Here is a 14,156-nt window from a genome sequence, read left to right on the forward strand (position 1 = left end):
CCAAACCCGCAACACCTTGTGCATCATCTCTGGGTTTGGCCCAAACAGGCATTTCCAGAGCAACTACCAGCCAGGCTCACAGTACATCACACAAGGGGGAGGAAAGCACAGTGTGCTGGTGGCTGCCTGCCCCCTGCCTGCACTCATCAGTGGGGAGCTCACGGGGTGTGTGTAGCAGGAGGCTCCACAGCACGTGGGCAAAAGCCAAGTCAGCAAAACTCGACAAATCTGCATTTTCACTTGAGAGCGGAAGATGAAGCCTCCGGTTTCAGAGCCTCATCATTTCCACCTGCCCTTTAATCAACCGCTTCCTGCCAGCCCCACCGCTCGGCCCTCCCAAGTTCAAGCTGTTATTTTATTTTTATCACAGAAGGGGGCCCGCGGCTTAGCTCACTGGATTTGGCAATTTATGAAACAAATTAAAAGCCTGGCGTGAAAACAGACTTCAGCCAGGAAATACTGACAAAGCCTCCTGTCCTCTCAGCACCGCAACCTGCCCCAGGGGTGAGGGCAGCAGGGAGTCCCGCTCCAGCAAGATGGGCAAAAACTAAGAACACTGTAACTCAGCAGCAGATGCTTGTTTTGCAGATGGGGACTGAAGTCCTGCTCCCCAGTGCTGGTGGTCCATGAGCAAACCTTGAGCAGTTCATCTCAGAGCTGCCAGCAGATGGGAGGGCATGAATGGGGGTGCATGGCTCCTCCCAGCCATGTGGGCCTCCATCTCCAGCTCTCCTCCAGCCCTGGAGGGGTTTTCCTTTATACAGGGATATTGTTCATTGATGGTGAGCCTTGTTTCTCAAGGAAGGGTCAGCCTTCGGCAGAGGAATGTAAAAACATCAGTAGAACATGTTATGCTAATTGCTTAAAAATGCAGCCGTATGGAGATGACAAAAAGGATCAGGCTAACTTGGGCTTTGGCAGCTAAGGTGCTGTTACAGAGCCTAGGGCGAGCACTGCTGCCAGAGCCAGGACCCAGCAGGGCGGTGGATGCTGAGGACCTATCTCCCACAGGAGCAGAGCGCCTGCGATGCAGTGGCAGCCCCACAGTCTCTGTTACCTCCTGGGGATGTGCTGCTGGGAGCCAGATCCAGCACAGCAGTGAGGACAGAGACAAGGCTGGCGCCCAAGCTGCCTGCATCCCCGGCCAGCCGCTCCCAGAGATGGCAGCAGGAGACCTCCAGCTGAATCCAGGGGTGGGAGCCACCCCTGCAGCTCACACCAGCTCCATGCAAACCCCCACAGGACTGCAGCCCAGCTGGAGAGCCGGCCCTGCGCTCCCAGAGCAGGGAGCACACTGAGCAAGCAGCCAGGCAAGCCAACACCGAAACACCAGCATGGGTCTCACCATTCTCACCAATCCTGCAAACCACTGGCAGCATATCCAGCCTTGGCTGTGGGAGACCTGCCATCTCCAGCTGGCAGGATTGGGCCCAAAGCCTCCAGGCTGCAGCAGTCAGCTCCAAACAGAGCCCTCTGCAAAGCAGCCGAATCGCCCTTCTTTGATTGCTTTCCCCGCTCCCACCCATCCTCACAGCTGAGATGCAACTCGATTGTGCTCTTAATTAGGGGAGCAAGTGCCTAAAAAAGAAAAGGGCAGCAATTAGACTCGAAGCGCTGTTACTAGATGTATTTAACTCGACTGGGCTATTCTGAACACTGCCCTCTAATCACACAGGCTGCAAATAAAAAAATATAAATAAATGTCTTTGTCAGGCATTACAAAGGCAGCTTTGCGCTCCTCAGACAGCAGGCAGGATGTATCATTATTATTACAATTATTCTGCTCCAATGATAAAATAACCATTAGGAGAGCTGAACTCATTAGCAGGTTCTGACCCTCTTTCCCCTCTGTGAATTGGGAGAGATTAATGGGAAGGTGCCAGCCAGGTCTGGCATTTAACACTGGCTCTAAAAAGGAAATACATCTGACTTGCACAGGAATGTGGCTCTTCTCCCACTGACCTTTGAGCATCCTGATTAATTCAGTGGGCCACAAAGTTATTAGAGGCCAGCGTAACTGGCAGATGTACCTCCAGGCTTAGCCACGGGACATGGAGAGTGTGCCTGGAGCCTGCAGGCAGCGCGGCATCCTGGCACAGCGCCGCTACCGCCCTTCTTGGTGGAGTCGGCAGAAATTTGTTTATTGCTGACATTTCCCATCAGCGCCCAGGGTGATGGGGAAGCTGAAGTAGCTTCTATTTATACCTGTGGGATGAAAGGCAAAACGCAGTGATAAATCTTTGCTCTGCTCCCTTGCCCAGCCCCTGCCCTTGCAGGCTACGTCCCCCATGCCTGGCCCATGCAGGTGGCAGATCCACCCCCTCGGTATCCTGGGACACCCCAAGGAGAAGAGTTTCTCAGCCCAAGAGATGTTCAAGACAAGGAACAGGCACCAAAGCTTGCAGAACAGACCCACAAACTTCAGCAAAGCCTGCAGAGGAAGGAAGTGATGACTGAGTGGGCTCCTTAACTTCCAAAGCCAGGGAAGCTTTTTGCCGTGCAACTGCTATTAGAAAGCCCAGCAAGGCTCTATGCTAGGAGAAACTGAGGTGTACACAAAAAACCCCACTACAGAACTAATTAAAAAGAAGTCCAAAAGCCTTAAGTCCCTCTGCTTATCAGCACCACTGCTCCCAAGATAATCTGCTCATGGATTTTGTGCCAGGAGATCCGAGTAGAGCAGTAAAAAGACTGCTGGGGATTGTCTGGATTAGCTCTCCCTTACAGAAAGCACAGGTTCAGTAACCTTCAGACTGGGTATTTTTTAATGCACTATAAAAGACAGGTCCCTATTCTTCCATTGCTTTAATTTTCCTCTGCAATGGAGATAATTTTAAAGGTCCTGAAAGGCAGCAAGTAATTCTGTGCACTTACAGCCCCATGTGAAATGTTAGTAAATGACTCCTCAGGAGGCACAGAAATTGTTTCTTGCCGTTTCCAAGCAGGGCTGCTGAAGATCACTTTGGTGGGAGGCTGTGTGCACCCCTGCCTCCCTGGCTGCAGCAGTACCTCATCCCAGTCCAGCAGCACACAACAGATAGGGCAGTGCTGGCAGCAAGCACCAGGGCAGCTCAAGGACTGATGCCCTGGGCACATGGGAGTGAACTCCTGAAAACTCCCAGAGTTACCCATGGAAAACAGCACTGTCAGTCCCAAGAGCTCCCACAGCCGAGGCCAAGCTCACCTAGCACCTGTAGCGCTCCCTGTCCATGCACAGACCTGCTAGGGCTGCTGCTTGCAACTCATGTGCCTCCGCAGGGAGAGGGCGTGCAGCTCATCAGGGATGAATCCCACAAGGTGCTAAGTCAAGGTGCTGCAGACCCTGGCAGCTGCAAGCCCCCAGGTCTGGTAGTAGCACTGACCTCTGGCATGAATCTACAGCTACTGTATCTACAGGCTTTACTGTGGGTTTCAGCATCACCTGGGGAAGTGGTGAAGGCAGGTGGAAACCAGACACTTCTGAAAGTCAGTAATACTATGAGCTACTCCATGAAAAAGTTTCCTGTGGAAAGTTCTGGGACATGTCCCAGGGGCAGTACACCATGCTGGGACACAGGTATTTCCATCAGCACCTGGACCATGTGGTGCCAGCTGGCAGCATCGCAGGACTCTGATCTGCTGCTGCAAACAGGGTAGGATGTTCCCAGTCCTACACGCAAACCCAGCAGGGACCAGATGCAGCACACAGGCAGGAGACCTTCCTTCCTTGAGAGCTCCACAGATGTGGTTGAATTCAACAAGACCAAGAGTGAGGAAGAAGCACAACTTCTCTGTCTTGTAATTGCTCACTGCCTTTTTTTTCCACTTAAAATCTATGGCAATTAATATTACTTCATTTCAGAGACACAGCGCCAGCCCCTGGCAACCTCCAGAGCAGGAAGCTACTTCTTCATGAGGCTGGTTGATGGATGCTCATCAGCTCTTCTGTCTTCTTCAGGAGGAGTGTTCAGAGGAACACTTATCTGCTCAGAACAGTTCAGAGATGCAATTATGTTTTACAGCACTAAATGGTCCCTGATGTCAGCAGCAATTAGACTTTCAGCAATTTCAATTTAGAGATGGCCTTCAAATCTCTCCCTCTCTCTTCCTTTAATGAAATACAGTATTGCAATTAACAACCCCCCAAAACTGCCTTCAGTGTTAAATACAAAGATGAAAGATCTGGGAACCCCTTGGGCTTGAGTGCATTGAAGGAAGGGGTGTCAGTGAACGGATGAGGGTGGCAGGGCCCCTTCGGGGCAGGGAGCCTCCCTCCTCCAGCTGGGCGTTGTCTCCCCTCCTGCACTCCAGGACCAGGGGAAGGTGAATAGCTGGGCAGGCTGCTGGACAGGGAGGGAGGGAGCCAGGCAGAAGGAGGGCTCCTCATTAACCAGCAGCTGCACAGCTCCTTCATTAGCAGAGATGCTGGAGGCCACAGCCCATATGTTCCTTCTATTACTGTTGGAGGAGAAATGCCTGGACAGACCCTTCTCACCCTCACGTGTGGCCTCACTGGGGGCTCTGCATTTACCTCCAGTGCTTCAGGGTGTCCCTGGCCACAGCCACCCTCGGAATGAGCATCTCCAGGGGCTAAAGGCTCCTCGGCTCCTTGGAGTACCAGGAGCCCCCGATGAACAGCCTCAGCCTGGACCACTGATGGGGTTGGCCAGCAGGAAAGGGTAAGAGCTCACCGCACACCAGCACCTTCCTGATACCCAAGTATCCTGTAGGAAACCATACAGGAGCTAATCCAAAGTCACCTTGGTTTACACCTTGTGTCTCCCCTGGGAGAGCTACAAGCTCCTAAACCTCAGGTCTGACACTGGCGTATGAACCTCAGGTTGTGGTACAGTTGGCAAAATCGTGCTCCAGGCTCTGCTGTAATCAGTGGTGGTTTGTTTAGTTTCCTGAGTTAAAAAATACTTCTTTTGGCCTTATCTGGATTGAAAAGACGATTCAAAGGTTATAAATAGCAGTGGCAGCATATGCTAAGGAGCTGCATTTCAGAAGTAAATATCCTCCTCATTTCAATGCACATTTCTCTTCATCGTCTCTTCTGCCTCCTTCTGTCTGGCCAAAAGCATTGCCAGGTGACTTGCAAACCCTGCACCCCTTAAGACCTTCATTCTTCTTTATGTCTTTAAGCAGCCAGTAATTAATATCTGCATGATGGCTTTGCCTGCCTAATTAGCTTCTTTGCTCAAAATAAGAATCTTCCTAAATAACTTCTGTGGCGTTGCTTGCAGCAGGCGTCACAAGCAGCCATGCACCAGGACGGGCCTCTCAGCTGTAGTTTGGAGAATTCATTTTTAGGCTGCTGCAGCTTGGAAGCTCACAAGCCTGCTCCTCCCATGAATAAAGCTGTGCACACTATAAAACTGGCTGGGTTTTCACATACATAAACAGCCCTGGAGCACTGGCAGGAACAGTATAGGGCAGCTCTTCCAGAAATGCCAGCTCCCACTGCAACCCCCTGCTCTTGGGCTGCCTCCCCAGCCAAAAACCCAGAGCCAAACACATACAGAGGAGGGAGGAAATTCCAGCACTAGCCACAGCCTTGCTCCAAAGCCAAACAACAGCTCAGGGGAACGGAACATTTCTTCAAGGGCTAGAAACTTGCTTGCACATTACAGAAGAAGCTGTACGGCTGCTCTCTCCAGTGCTGTACCCTGGTGAGAGAAGCCACAGCAGTGCTCCCTCAGAGGGACCACGTTTCTACCTCTGTACTGCTTGTGCAGAGATTTCAGAGACCTTTAAAATTCTGTCAGGTATAAATTCACACTGGTGCTGTGGAGGGGAAAGTAAATCAAGGCAGTGATTTGCATGAAATCAGGGGAGACAGCAGGCGAGACCCAACTCTTCCCAGGTGGCACATTGCCACCTAGCTGGCATTTGCTTATTTTCCTTGAGAACCAAGCTCCCCCAGTGGTGTGTCACCTGACTGGGTGGAATGCATCCCTGGTGGCTGGAGACCCCAGGGGCCAGGGCTCTGCTCCTGTCACAGGGCACCAGCCAGGGGAACCAAAGATGAGGTGACAGCTGGGTGTCCCCAGGCAGTAGGAGTGAACCTCCCTGCTTCCCAGCCCCAAATCCCTCCTGATCCTCTCAGCTCACAGCAGATGCTAGTGCTGGTCCAACAGCACCAAGCCACTCTTCTGCAGGGTTTGCATCAAACATGCATTTCCCAGCCTCTCCTGCCTCATTCCACCTTCTCAGCAGCTCCGCTGGGGACAAACCTGCTGTGGGAAGAGTCCTGCTCTGTACAGCTTGGGCTCCAGTCCCAGAGCACCCCTGCAGATGGAGGATAGAGGAGGCATAGGGCAGTGATGACTCCCTCTCCCAAGGGTGCCAGAGGACTCATCACCATCTGGCTGGCCAGAGGGTGCCAACCACAACCGTGCAAATCCTCACAGAAGCACTGCTGGCGGGTCCTATGGGAAGGGCTGGTTCCATGCGATTCCTGGTGTTCCCAGAACACCAGTCTTGACGTCTCTGCTCATTATCTGCTCTGTTAGCTCCCTGGCCCTGCCTGCTCCTGGCCTCTCACTGCATTCAACAGGCTGGTTACAGCTGCCCTGCAGGGACCACGCTTGTTTTCCTTGCTACCTTCACTGCTCCCCTGAGCACTGTGTTCCTCAGCTCTGCAGGGCTGCATTGTGGTGCCCTGATCCACTGGCCTCAGCCTCATGTGTTCCAGAGCCATCAACCTGAGCCTCTTCGTCAGCCTCCCAGTGACTGGTGTCATCTGCCTGTGGCAGCGGGTCCCCTCCTACCCTACTGCACCTTGGCTGGGTCCCTGCTCATCTCTGAAGGGATCCCACCTGCATCCTGCATCCCTGGGATTCTTGGTTTTGCAAAGGACCAAACATGCATACACACACACACGTCCCTGGCTCCCTGTGGATGCCAAACCTCTGGGTCAGGTGACCCAACTTGGATGGGAGCAGACACCGATGCTTCTCCCAGGGCTGCTCTGCTCTGGGGCTGCCCACATCCCAGGGAGAGGCTGTCTGGAGGAGGGGAGCTCCTGCCAGCTCCTCAGGCACCTCCCAGAATTGCTGGTGGGGTCAGGAACACAACTCAGCAAAGGATTAAGAAAAGTGGTGCAGAGAGCCAGCCCAGGCGAGCTGCAGCAGGGCACAGGCAGGACCTACCCTGCACCACTCCCTGCAGCCCTACCAGGGGTGCCAGAGGTCAGGCAGCGAGGCTGGCAGCAACACACCAGCCCGATGCCACCCTGCAGTGCTGTGGTGACTGAGCAACACGGCCCTGTCACCCGTCAAGCTGGTGCTGCTGGAAACCCAGAAACACCAGGCTGGAGAAGTAAACCTGGGCAGGAACGAGAGGAGAGTCGGGCAACACCAGACAAATGCTGCATTTCTCCAGGCAGGGGCAGCTCTACCCCTCCCACCCGGTCAGCCAGCACCATTGCTTTGGTGTTGGAGGAGGGAAACTCACAAGCAGATAGGACAAATGGGAAGGAGCCATCCTCTTCTCCTCCCGATGGGTCCTGCCAGGGCAAAATCACTCTCCCCGCACCTCTCCGGGGCTGTGCCGGGAGCATCTCTGCAGCGCAAGGCAAGATGTGCCCCTGCCTGGCAAGACCTCATCTTGTGGGCGCTGCACCCAGGCTCCAAAACCATCACCCCTGGAGACCTCTGTCAACTCCCTGAACCCGATGTGTCACCTGAGGGTACTGCCACCACCTTAACCCCAACACCCTCTTACTGCACAGGCAGAGACAGGTTCCCCAGGGGAAATATAGTGCAGGTGACTAATGCAGCAGCCCTGAATCACCCGCCAGGGAAGTGGGGGAGCTGAAAGACACTCTTCAGTGTAGCTGATGGCTCAAGTCAGGCTGCACAAATCGCCTCCCAGCTCCCTGCCTGGGAAATGGGACCATCGAGCCCTCCTCTGGCTTTGCAACTTGGCTGCTAAACATGGAGGAGCAACAGCCTCATCCTGCACATTTATGCCAGTGTCTTGAGAGCAGCTGGGGTCATCCCGTGCTGTCCCCAGAGATGTGACACTAACAGTCCCACCTCCCTGCTCTGCTCCTGGCACCACTGTGCCTTTGCCAGCTGACCCCCACACACACATACACATCTGGCAGAATAGCCTCAGCAGTTTGCCTGACACCTGTTACACTGCAAGAAACACTCTTCCTAACAACAGCCAGGGTGAGACAAACACCCGCTGGCCCCCCTGCACTGAGCCAAGCCACGCTGGGAGCTGAGCCGCTTCCAGAATCACTGGCAGGGCTGAATGCAGAATGCAGTGCCCTGGGCAATTTCCCCATGAGTCACCCGGTGAAAGCACTGCACCCCAGGGCCCCTGAGCACTTCAGCTCCCACACACACCTCTGCCCCTGAAGCCCAGTTGTTCCCATTTCTATTGCTGGGACAAGCAAAGACAATCTAATAATTAGAGCAGCAAATAACTCAAATCCGGTTAAAGTCACTGTTAACTGCCCGTCTGGGACAAACACGGCTTAGCAGAGATATTCTCCCTGGGAGTGCAGCAGGTCTCACTGCCTCCAGCAACAGCATGACCCCAACGCCAGGATAGGGAGAAAGGGAATGTCAGTCTGGGGCTTGAACCCAGAGCCCCAGCCTCTCTCAGAGCTGTAGCTGGTGGTCAGCAGGCAAAGGGGGCATGGGGGTAGCCGTGCCGCCTTACAGCAAGCACATCGCCTTGGGGAGCTCTCCCTGGGGTCATGCTCTGGGGTCCGGCACAGAGGGCAGCAGCCCAGGCTAGCCCAGCAGCGACAAAGCAATGCCAAGGCAGGGCTGTGACATTTTGCACAGGGAAAGCCACCACCTGCCCGGCGCTGGGCCATAAACAGCTCAGCGTTGTGGGAGCTCAGCCTCCGCCTTCCCCTAAGATGAGCACGCAGCACCACTCAGCAGCACTGACTCGACTCCCTTCCTTAGCATCTCCTGGCTTCAAACTTTTTGCTCAGCCCCATGCAGGATCTGGCCCCTAAAGGCTGGGCTGAATTGAGACCTTGGATTTTAACAGATCTCAAGGAAAGCAATGTTATCTCAGCCACCGTGGCTGGCAGAGCCAGACAGCAGCTGCTTTGCAGCCTGCAAGCTCCACCGAGCTGGGTGGGAAGGACATTTTAGGTAGGGAGGGGTTAAACCTCGCTGCAAACACCTGCATTTACCAGAACCAAAGCCTTCAGTTCAAAAGCCTCCCCATGTCTCCTGCAGAGCTCTGTCTGCAGCTGGAGGGTGAGGAATGACACGCTGGAGTTTGCCGAGGGAGAGGGCAGAGATTTCCCAGGCAGATGTCATTCCGAACAAATCTCCCCTATCTGGAGCTGGGTGATGCTGGAGCGTATTGCCAGCTAATCAGCAGGGTGGCTGGAGCAGGCTGCACCACTGAGACAGATTAACCAAAGGGTCTGAGCCCAGCTGACAGCCTTCGGAAGCAAGGAGCTGAGCAGGGACGAGGCAGAGAAGCGAATCAACCACAACGGCAAAGCACAGCAACTGGTGGCTCTTGGGAGACTTCCCTAGTTTGGGCTCAGCGGCCAGCCTCGCTGCAGCAGGGACACTCCCAGGGCCTCCCTCCACCCAGGGGCAGCACCGGAGCAGTGCTGTGACAGCCTCCCTGGCTAGAGCAGAGGGCTGGTCCCTGCTGCAATGTAATCCCAGGGATGGACAGCATGGCCAGCAGCCAGGAAGGGCACACGGCTCAGTCAACAAGATGGGGGACCAGTCCTAAAACCCACCATCGCCCCCAGCACCCAGCAAACTCCCGTGAAAACTTAGGAACTCACTGCAGTCGTCAGACTCATAGCCCTCGGGGTCCACCACCTCCTCAGGTGCTTGGCACTTGGCTGGCTGCTCGGTGGGTGTCGTGCCATATGCCCCAAAAAGCTGGTCCACGTCTTCATCCTCTTCACGGGGGGCCTCAGCGGGGCTGACAGAGGACTGGCTGACGGTGGAGCGCAGGGCACTGCTGCGGCCGACGGTGGCAGGGAGCCCGCGAGGGAAGCGGGGGAAGTAGTCGGAGATCTGCTTGATGGGTTTGATGGGTCCAGGACAGACGTCAATAGCCATGTGCTCCTGGATACTTATGGTCATTTTCTCTCCTTTTCGGAGTGTCATGCATGCAGCTGTCAGTGCCAAGCCCCCCCGGAGAAGCCCGGACTGCGTGTGAGGGAGCTGTGAAGTTTCTGCCAGTCGAAGTGGAGGCAGGTGAGGGGGGAGGCTCTGGCAGGCACCTTACGTGGTTCTCGCGCCCTGTGCCTCAGATGCCGCACGCATGCTGCTGCCGCCAGCTCTGGCTCTCGCACAGCCCCTGATCCTGCCAGCGCTGCCTGTGAATAAATGAGCGAGACGGAGAGACGGATAAGAGGCAGGGGGTGGGCTCTCGGGTGATGTCACCAGCTAGCAACAAAGCGGTACCCAGCAGCGGAGGAATGAGGGCTGTGGCCAGCCCACCGCCCTGGCCACACAGCTGCCAGTGTGGGCAGGCAGCCCCCTGTCCATTTCCCAGCAAAGCCCCACCATGCCCAGGGGGAGAAAAGAAGTTGGGTTGAGGATCACCTCCCCACACCCGTTCACCCCATCTCCCTGCCAAAGCAGGGTCGGTCCCCACCAGACCTCTCCGAAGGGGGCAAGGTCACCGCACAGGGTCAGGAGCTGCTGTCCCGTTGCGCTGCACCCCAGGCGTGCTGTGGAGGGGAAAAAGGGCTGCCCCAGCCCCTGGCGACTGTGACAGCCCCCATGCCCCCCCAGCTCACTGCGGGGCCGTGCCAGGGAGGTGCTCTGCTGCATACTGAGCAGGGACACAGGTGGCACACTGCCCATTGCCAGCTCCAGTCACAGCGCTGCTCACAGGGGTAGGGGCAGCCCAGATCTGGTGCCCTGCTGCTGTAGCAGACCCCAGCTCACAGCAACAACCCCTCCAGAGCTCAGCACCAGCCAGGTGGGCTGGGCGAGCTGCCCACAGCTTCTGGGGCTGGGAACACACCAGGGACTGAAGTAACACATGGCACTTGCTCGCAGCACAGCCAACACAGCCTCTCCCAACCAGCTTGTGGCTGCTGGCATAGAGCAATGCAGCAGGTAAAGCATCACAGAGGAGTGAGCAATGGGCTGGGCCACGACCCACAGACAGCGTGGCCACACTCAGCACTCCTTTGGCAACCTTTCCGGGAAGGGACAGGGTCCCATAACCAGCTAGGAAGGGGACAGGCTCCCTGCAGCCTGCCACAGGCTCCCTGGAAAATGCTGAGCTGTGGTTTGCTCAGGGAGTTGGTCTCAAACCAGTGTTTTTACCTGATCTCCTCCTGTGTTCAAATCAATAAATCCGTGGTTCCACAAGCTACTGGAAGCAGACTTTTGAGCAAGGAGTGCAGAAGAGAAATGCTGTGAGAACATGGTGCAAAATGCACATAAACTTACCCTGCCCAGGAAAATGTGTCTGAAATATTTTGTAGGGGCAGCTCCCACAGCACAGACTTTCTGCTGGCTCAAGCGTGGTGGGTCTGGCACGAAGCTGGAACACACTGCATGCCCTGGTCACCCATCACCATGTTAAGTTGATCACAGCTGGTACCGCCAGGTAACCTGACAACACACAGATCCTGTATCAATGCACACAGAACTGCAGTCTCCTGCAGGCTGGCTTGCAGATGTCTATTAACAATAAGGCTCCATTATTTGGAGAATTTTTCCCAAAACTCAGTAAAATGACACCCAACCTTTTTATGTAATGACAAATTCAGTTTTCATTCAGATTTTGGTAAATGTTCATGAACATCCCTGACTCATACCATACTGACACTAGGCAAACTAACCTAATTTGCTTCTCTCCAGGAAGCAAACATTTCTCTCCTGAAGCATCCAAACTTGTCATCGCTCTGTACCTAGACACGATGCACACGGATGCTCTAATGACCTGGGAGAACAGGAGACCGCTCAGCCGTTCCTTCCTCTCTCTGCCATATTTTCGCTTCAAGGCAGCTCCCACCTATTGTGTAGAGGTGATCTGTGCTGCTCTACCAGGAGACAAACGGGTCTCTTGCAGCAAGGTCCAACAGCAGATCCAGCCTGAGCCAGCTTAACCCCCTTCCCACATCCAAGGACTCCTAGTATATTAATTTAGATGGAAATGCCACCTGCTTTGCAATCATGTGGTCGAGTCTGAAAACCTCGCAGGTGGCAAGACAATGGGTGGGAATGTAATGGGAGGCACAAAGATCTGCCTCCGGGTTTAGAGCAGTCTGGATGTGCTCATCCACACAGGCTCCACCTTTGGGTGCAGTATCCGGGATGCGGTGTGGACTCAGACAGAACAAAGCAAGAATTGGGCCCGATGCCCAGAAAATAGCAGCAATTCCCTCTAAGAAAGGACAAATAAATAAATAAATAAAGTTACATATGAGAGCCTAATGTCATTATTACCGTTACAAAAGCATCATTATTTCAAATGTTTCCTCAAAGAGCACAAGACCCAAACAGACGAGGGTTTTTCTATAGGTCAGAAAGTCAAGGCTCTGGGAATTAAGGCGAGCCCTCTGCAGCACCCCGAAAGCTGACCCATACCACTGACAGCCCACAGCTGGGATCAAGGCCCAGCAGCACTGACGGGAGATGCTCAGCTCACCCAGGGATGCAGAGAGCAACCGATGACACAAAGGGCAGGGTGCACGCAGGGACCAGATTAAGGGAAAAGCAAAGACAGAGCTGAAGCAGGCAAACCTTCCTCCTGTCAGGGAAGGACTGGCCCCCAAGGGAGACCCTGTCCCCAAACCTTACAGACTGAAACAAAAGCAAGCAAGCCTTACTGCTAATAGCCCAGATGGAATTATCTAGTCTCTGACCGATCCCAAGCCCAATGAAAGCAGCTGGAGCCTTTCCTTAGCTTTTAATGAGTCCCAAAGCAGCTTGGTTTTGATAAACTACACTTTGCCTACCTTCTCATACTGCCTGAATGTTTCTTCCTAGGCTGCACAGTCCAGTATTTAGTGAGGGCTCCTCAAATGTCGCTGGGGCTGGCTGCACAACCAGGCACCAAGCACTGGCATACACGACACACAACAACACAGAGTATAGAAGGACAAAAATAGATAGTTGGGCTGGGAGACAAAAGCCGGGCTTGGAGATACAAAGCCAGTTTCCAGGTAAAGCTTTTAATTCCCACCGTCTGTCTAATGCCCTGGAATGTGACTTGATTTGATCCCTCACTCTGCCGGGGTGATTCAGAGCTACTGCAGTGCCCACGCACACAGCCTTCATTTCCCTGAACAGGGGAACTGCCTTCCTCGCCAGCCCCACAAGAGGGGAGAGAGGTAGTTTAAATGTTACATTGCTAATTTCAGCAGTGGGACCAACAGCTCTGGCTAGCAGGGAGCAGAGCCACTCTACAGGGGATACCACCTCCCTGCATGAAGGGAGGACATCCTTTAGAGGAGGTGACGGTGGACATCAAAGCAGGAACAGGATGATGGAGAAGAGCATATTGTCCCTGTCAACAGCTGTGTTTCCTCCCAGAGGTGTGTGCAAGTTGCTACAAGATCCTGAGCTCAGCACATACGACACTGCACTTTAGCAGCTTGTTCTGAGATGCAACAGAGAGGTTCAGCTGCTCACAGCAGAGGGCATGGGCTGGTGTGCCAAAAGCATCCCATAATGACAGCTGGGATATGGGATGCAGGAACCACCACCCCAACTCCAACCCAGGCTCAGAAAAGCATCCTGACCTGGGACAGTCCAGACTTCAATTTAAATGCTGTCCTGAACAGGAGCACAAGTGGAGGCTTAAGCACATCCCAAACAAAGCCTGTGCCACTAACACCCCATACCCTGAGCAGAGCCATGCAACAGCCCAGCTTCCTTAAGTGACATGGGCCCTGCCAGTGTTACACAAAAGGGCAAATGGAAGGAGCATTCCTACAGCAAACAGAACAGTAGCACACAAATTAAGCACACATCCAGAAATATAGGCTGTCCTCAGGACACACTTCAACCAAGTTTGTTTCAAACACTAAGCATCAAATTCTGCTGTCAGTTACTCCAGGTTTAAATCAACAAGAACAGGGGCTGATTCCAGTTTAATCAATTCCCTTCCAAATGAAAAGTACAGCAGGAGGACTGCACATCCCCATCACTTACCAGAGACTCAATAATTGACCCACCAGTTCTTTATTTAATACTTTG

The 14,156-nt window shown here is 54.0% G+C and overlaps 1 protein-coding gene across 2 annotated transcripts in view; it reads right to left on the reverse strand.

The window, feature by feature from the left end:
- Nucleotides 1–13,145, reverse strand: part of DOC2B (double C2 domain beta) — a 39,597-nt gene extending 26,452 nt beyond the window's left edge. Inside the window, exons 1-3 of one of the 2 annotated variants that reach the window (XM_056353317.1) lie at nucleotides 12,914–13,145; nucleotides 11,400–11,564; nucleotides 9,767–10,309 (exon numbers count right to left, since the gene is read on the reverse strand). In XM_056353317.1, coding sequence (XP_056209292.1) covers nucleotides 9,767–10,097 — 331 coding nt within the window. In that variant the 5' untranslated portion in view covers nucleotides 10,098–10,309; nucleotides 11,400–11,564; nucleotides 12,914–13,145. The remainder of the gene's footprint in view (nucleotides 1–9,766; nucleotides 10,310–11,399; nucleotides 11,565–12,913) is intronic. The other variant, XM_056353325.1, reaches the window with a different exon arrangement.
- Nucleotides 13,146–14,156: the final 1,011 nt, after the last annotated feature.

This window comes from Falco biarmicus, chromosome 1, assembly GCF_023638135.1.
Source record: "Falco biarmicus isolate bFalBia1 chromosome 1, bFalBia1.pri, whole genome shotgun sequence".
In the NCBI taxonomy this organism is placed as follows: domain Eukaryota; kingdom Metazoa; phylum Chordata; class Aves; order Falconiformes; family Falconidae; genus Falco; species Falco biarmicus.